Source organism: Folsomia candida, unplaced genomic scaffold, assembly GCF_002217175.1.
Source record: "Folsomia candida strain VU population unplaced genomic scaffold, ASM221717v1 Fcan01_Sc019, whole genome shotgun sequence".
Taxonomy (NCBI): Eukaryota; Metazoa; Arthropoda; class Collembola; order Entomobryomorpha; family Isotomidae; genus Folsomia; species Folsomia candida.
This window is the reverse complement of record NW_019091211.1, coordinates 2,421,889-2,427,888: the sequence shown is the minus strand read 5'-3', so window position 1 is coordinate 2,427,888 and position 6,000 is coordinate 2,421,889. Positions and strand designations below refer to the sequence as shown.

At 32.6% G+C, this 6,000-nt stretch overlaps 1 protein-coding gene across 1 annotated transcript; it reads left to right on the top strand.

Moving 5' to 3' along the window:
* The first annotated feature begins 1,279 nt into the window (after positions 1 to 1,279).
* LOC118438257 lies at positions 1,280 to 2,709 on the top strand. Its single transcript, XM_035858174.1, has 3 exons — positions 1,280 to 1,699; positions 1,854 to 2,250; positions 2,316 to 2,709. Exons 1-3 carry the CDS (start codon positions 1,487 to 1,489, stop codon positions 2,459 to 2,461), a joined length of 756 nt encoding a protein of 251 aa, XP_035714067.1. The 5' UTR covers positions 1,280 to 1,486; the 3' UTR covers positions 2,462 to 2,709.
* Positions 2,710 to 6,000: the final 3,291 nt, after the last annotated feature.

Here is a 6,000-nt window from a genome sequence, read left to right as displayed (position 1 = left end):
TTGATTCATATTTATCATTTGTATTTTCTCTTCAAGGCTGAAAGTATGTAAATACTGGATGGTTTAATTGTCTAACTAAAATGGCATTTTTTTAATGGCGAAAATTAGTTAGTTTCCATTATTTCCGAAATTTTGTGTTTGAAATTAATCATTTTACGAATTTTGTCTTTGTGTCACATAAGTTTTGGTACCAGAGTTGAATAATAAATTAATATTTCAATTTAAACTCCTCGTAACTAATGGAGATTTATGGACTATAAGAAATTTTTACGGACCAGTATAATTTTAATATTTACAAATCAGTAATAACTGTAGCACTGAGAAATTAATATCTATGTACCTACGTGACTAAACACGATTTGTAGAAGTGTACAGTGTACACACTCTCAATAAAAGTTGTGACGATTTGCGCAAGGTTGACTAAAAAAGATGATGGCACAACAATTGGATAAAATTTGTCCAAGCGTTGCGTGTATGCACTGCCAGCGCAGATATTTAAATGAATTATCCACATAAAAAGATCATTTTCATGATTTTATTTACGCATGATATTTGCATATATACAGATGCATGTATATGTATACATATGTACACAATATATTGAGGGTATTCATTATTTATTCGTATCCATCGTATCGTAAAATAGTTTACGAAGAAAAAACAGGGGTCCAGCTTAGTAAAAATCGTAAGCGTAGTAACGTGATTTTCGATGACAAAATCTTACGACGCTTACAAAATCTCGTAAGCTTCGTAAGTTATTTTACGATACGAAGAATACTAAGGATACGAAGAAATAATGAATACCCTCATTGTGTTGTGTACATAATTATATCGCATTGCGTGTTTGCACAATGCTTAGTTATTTCTACGTAGAAATACACACGATAGAAATATGTATAAAATACAATACAATACACACAACTATACATACAGTGTGGTTTAAATGTCTCGGTACTATGGGAAATTTTTCAGTGGAAAAAGTTCGTAAATTTCCTCTGAAGAATTTTTTTAAGAATTGTAAGATTTTTGTAAGTTTTTATTTTAAGAACTTTATCATCAATTTTGATATTAGAATTGAATAGTCATTAAAAATCTTAATCCAAATCCTCGTAACTATCTAATGGAGACTTATAGAACTTTTCCTTTTGCAAAATTTCCCATTGTAGCGAGACATTTAAACCACCCTGTACATATGTATGAGTAACTGAATTAAACAGTATTCAATATATTCCTGTAGTTAATCCTTGAATTTAATAATAATTCAACAGTCAACTGAAACTATCCGCAAGAAAATAGAGACGTCTAAATTACTTATAACTAATTTATTTATCATTGCATTATTTTACGGTTGATATTACATTATAGTAGCCAGTTTATTATTAAACCAGTTTCTAAGATGGGGAGGATGCCACACTTTGCAAAAATTGGCTGCACGTAACTCAAAATTAAATGCCATCTCTAGGAATGTATATTAATTACTGGTATTATGTATTTAGTACTTTCGACTGCAATAATAACATTCCTCTTTGTATCTGCACTTGGAGAAAACGTTACCTTCTCCGATACTCCCATGCCAATAAAAACTAGCATCCTATCCACCGATGAGAAGTACACGTTGGAGGACGCCTATAACAATTACTGTATCATGGTTGCAGCCTACATATATGTAGAAATTACTTACGTGGATAAATACAATGAGGTGACTGGTATAAAATACTTATTCTGGGTATTCACGTCAACTTCGTAAGTAAACGTCGCTTCGATGTGATTTAAAGAGACGTTTTAGAGTGACGTGAATACCCACGTGACACAATTGATAATTAATATGTGATGTCTTGTATAATATTCTGTAGACAAATTTCGCCATCGTTGATGTCCCTCCAAAAGCAAACGTCTCTGGTGATTGCCTCCAAGGCTTTATCAATTTGACCTGGAATAACCCCACGGTCCCGAAAGCAAATTCTTTGGAGTTGTGGTTTCGACGAAATTCAACACATTTTTTCCTTCGGAGAATTGTAGCAAATATTTTTCAGGATCCAAAGTTTTTTCCGAATATAACAAATTCTCCACATTATGAAAAGTTTGAAGCAGACTTCTATGATTTCCTCGCAACGCCGATCGGTCGCTCTTATAGTTGTGACGAAATCGAAATTTTGTGGGAATGGACTGTAATGTTTTGGGGACGTTTTGATATGCTACAAATTGAAGCATTCAGGGAAGGTCCGCTTGGTCGGAGGGCCTTTAGTCCAGGTAAATATTTTTAACATAAGGTGGGCCCTTAATTTATAAGTACCTTTTTAATGTAAATTTACCAGCATTGAAATGTGGGACCAAATTTCCTCCACGTCCAGCTTCGTCTTCCATGGGTGAATGGACCTTCGTTGGCGTAGTAATAGTGCTAATGATTTCGACTGGGATGTCCGTATATTTTATTCGACGTCGATATTGGAAAAACTACTAACACGCATTGAACAATTTTTGATGTATACTTAACTAAGCACTTACTTGTGTATGTAAGTAATTAATGATGAAATATCCAAAATGCTAATTAACTTACCTTTCGTATAGCTATGGGAATAATATAGTTTTAAAGCTATTTAACTTTTCAAAGCAGAATTTCGATGAAATAAATTATGATTTTATGAATTTATTAAAAAATCGTAAACTATACACTTTAGTACAAACCACGCAAATAACTGCTAATAAGGTCAAATTATTCAAGACTTAATAAATGCCCACATTTTGCTGCATTTCGTAACGTTATTATTACGGTAATTAAGAAAATAATACTTCTCCAAATTATTCATAAATTATTTAATTCACTGCTTTTCAGTGGTTTCTAATGGTACATGTACATAAATTGTGCAATAAAAAAATTGATCTAATATTTACTAAGAACATTTCTAATTGTAAATATTTCGTAACAATATAAAATCAATGCTGAACCAAACTTCTCAAATTACTGAACTTCATTTGACCCAGCTAAGAGATAGACAAGTTATATCCTATAAGTAATAGACATTCAAGTCAACACTTACTTAGGTATAGACTACATTGACATGCAAAGGCGAATGATTATATAGTCAAAAATTTGTAATAGCTATAAATTTCATTAAAAGCATTTGCATTAACAAAATGTCGCTAAACAACGTTGTCGCTAAACAACGTTCAAGGAATTTAAGAAAATTAAAACCTGGAAACTGGAAATTCATGAAAGTTAAAGCTGCCTAAATTGCATGTGCTTGTAGTAAATTTTACAAATTCGGAAATAATATTTGTAAACAAATTTTTATACATTTGCATTATCTGCATTTTTCAACTTTAAAGAAACAATTTAAAGGGAAAGTTGTCTCTGGGTAAATACAAGTCTGGGTGAAAGTACGATTTTCCTCTCATTTTACCGTACGACTCGTGAGACTGAAGCTTTTTGCCGAGTTCTTCATCCGGAGAGGCATTAGGCACCGTGGTTCATGTAAAATCCCCGAAAAATTCGAACGAAAATCTCTCTAAAACTCGGGAATTTTCCTCAATTTTTACTCGAATTTCTCATTGGGCATCTAAGGAATACATATCTACTGCCAACTGCGGAGTTTCATGACGGTGAAAAAATCTGTTACCTCTCACTTTTCCAGATTTTTTTTTCAGTTAGTAAAATATGTAGAAAATTATGTTTAGTTATTGTCGCTCGGTGTTCTTGTTTGAGATGAGTACATATGCATTTTAATTAATAAACTAACTAAGTATTTATGGCATTTTTGCTAATATTAGTATACTGGCATGAAACAAATAAACACAATAAATACTTCATAACACGTATATACATATTTTACTTTTATTTTTCTTTCAGATTTGAAAGTAGTATGTATATACACTTAAAAAATGGGTGCCAAAATGTTCGAAAACCCAAAGTTTCTATATTTCGCTTTTTTACCTTCGTTTATAGAGTAGCCAATAATATTTAAACTGTACGGATTCACCATGTTTACATTTAATTTGTATATTATTTGGGTAAACTAATTCTGTAATGTTTGCGATATTGTTACGACACTCAAATAATTCAAATAAATACTTTACATTTAAAAACTTTATGATTTTGATAAATTTAGATGCTTGTCAGTCATAAGCAGTTGCAGTTAAACTTATGAATCAGGGCTATTAATTCGGCTAGTAATTCTTATGTCAATTCAAAGATTAGAACCAAGGGAAACGTACATAAATATTTATTTGATTGCCCCATTTAAATAATTTCAAATTTCTTTTTACAAATTGGTGATACTCTATTCATAATTTCTTAAGCGTTTATTATGCAATAAAAATTGAAAGGTTTAATATTCAGACAATAAATGAATAAACATGCTTATTTAAAGTTACTTGAGTAATATGTATTTACGTATCTGGAAAATTTAGGAAAGTTAAAACCACACAAATTATTTGGTACCTAATATTAAATTATTTTTCAAGAACACTATCTTAACAATTGAGTCGAATTTTAAAAATTGGGTAATATATATCTCACAATTTACGCGTAATTTGTTAAGTTCTTCTCGAGTTTTCAAGCTTAATGCATAGCCAAAATTGCAAATGGGAAAGTCCTATTGGGGTAAATATACGAATCCTGGTGAAAGCTGGGTTATCTCCGTATTTGAAAATATGTTACATGAGACGGAAGCCTTTTGCCGAGTTCTGTGTGCGGAGAGGCATCAGGAACCTTGGTTCATGTCAAATTTTGGTTCAAAAAATTCGAACGGGAAACTCTCGAAAACTCGGGAATTCTCCTCTACCAGTGCCACTTTTACTCGAATATCTCATTCCACAGTCAGTCTAGGGATTGGCAGTGAATTCACCTGCTTTGGCCGTGAATTCACGGGCCTGAAAGTCTGCAGATTCACGGGCTTCAAGATAGGAAAAGCTGTGAATTCACGGCCCAGAAAAAAAATAATTTAAAAATAATTCTAGGGCTGTGAATCTGCAGCTTTTCCTATCTTGAAGGCTGTGATTTCACGGGCTTCAAAATTTTTTATTTTCGTTTTTTGAAAATTTTAATTTTTCTGAAAACTTTTTAAAAAACGCAGGGGCCCAAAAAATAGGATAATTTTGTTTACATATTTAGAGGTTTATTTTAAAAAAATTCATCCATGCGAAATTCGAAATAACTCAATTTCAATTGAAAAAAATTACATTTCTCAAATAATGCGCACGCTGGCACGTCGAACGCAAACAACAATAAAAAGTTGAAAGTAGTGCCCTGAATATATTCTGAAATTCATGCATTTGTTTATGATATCCTATACTACATGAACTATGCTCAAAATTGAAAGGAGGCCCCACTTGACCACACCCACAGGGTGGGGCAAAGTGAGATTTTGGTCAGCATCAACACATTATGAAAAAATATTAAGTTTAACTGTTCGGGACGTTGACCCTACTTGACCACACCCCCGGTATGGGGTAAAGTGAGATTTTGATCAAAATCAACAAATTTTTGATTTTCGGAATTTTCACATAAACTAATCCGTCAAAACTTGAATTTGTGTACAAGGGGAGTGGTCAGAGTCCAAAATTATGATGATTTCCGAAATATTCTTACAAAATAATGTGTAAAACCGCCACTGTTTGAATTTGTGCATATGACCACTCCCACTCGAAGGGGGAGTGGTGGGAACTTAAAAAACTTAAAATGACAAAGATTTTCGAAATTTTCACACAAAATAATGTGTAAATCCGTCACAATTCTAATTTGTGCATATGACCACACCCCCTCGGAAAGGGGAGTGGTGGGAACTTAAAATGACAAACATTTTGAAAACCTTGATTATTTTGCACAATATGCAAATAGTGGAAGTAAAACTTTGTAGTGTATATAAGATGACTTAAGATAAGCATTCAGTGACAGCCAACCGTCAACCGTGCTAACTGATTGTTCTGATGTGAAATTCACGGCTCTGGAAATTATTTTTTTCCGGGCCGTGAATTCACAGTTTTTCCTATCTTGAAGCCCGT

Bases quoted from the DNA above. Each gene is read 5' to 3' on its own strand.
- LOC118438257 (XM_035858174.1), top strand. From the start codon at position 1,487: ATGTATTTAGTACTTTCGACTGCAATAATAACATTCCTCTTTGTATCT. The intron at 1,700-1,853 runs GTGACTGGTATA...AATATTCTGTAG, and splicing joins ACGTGGATAAATACAATGAG to ACAAATTTCGCCATCGTTGA. The intron at 2,251-2,315 runs GTAAATATTTTT...TAAATTTACCAG, and splicing joins TCGGAGGGCCTTTAGTCCAG to CATTGAAATGTGGGACCAAA.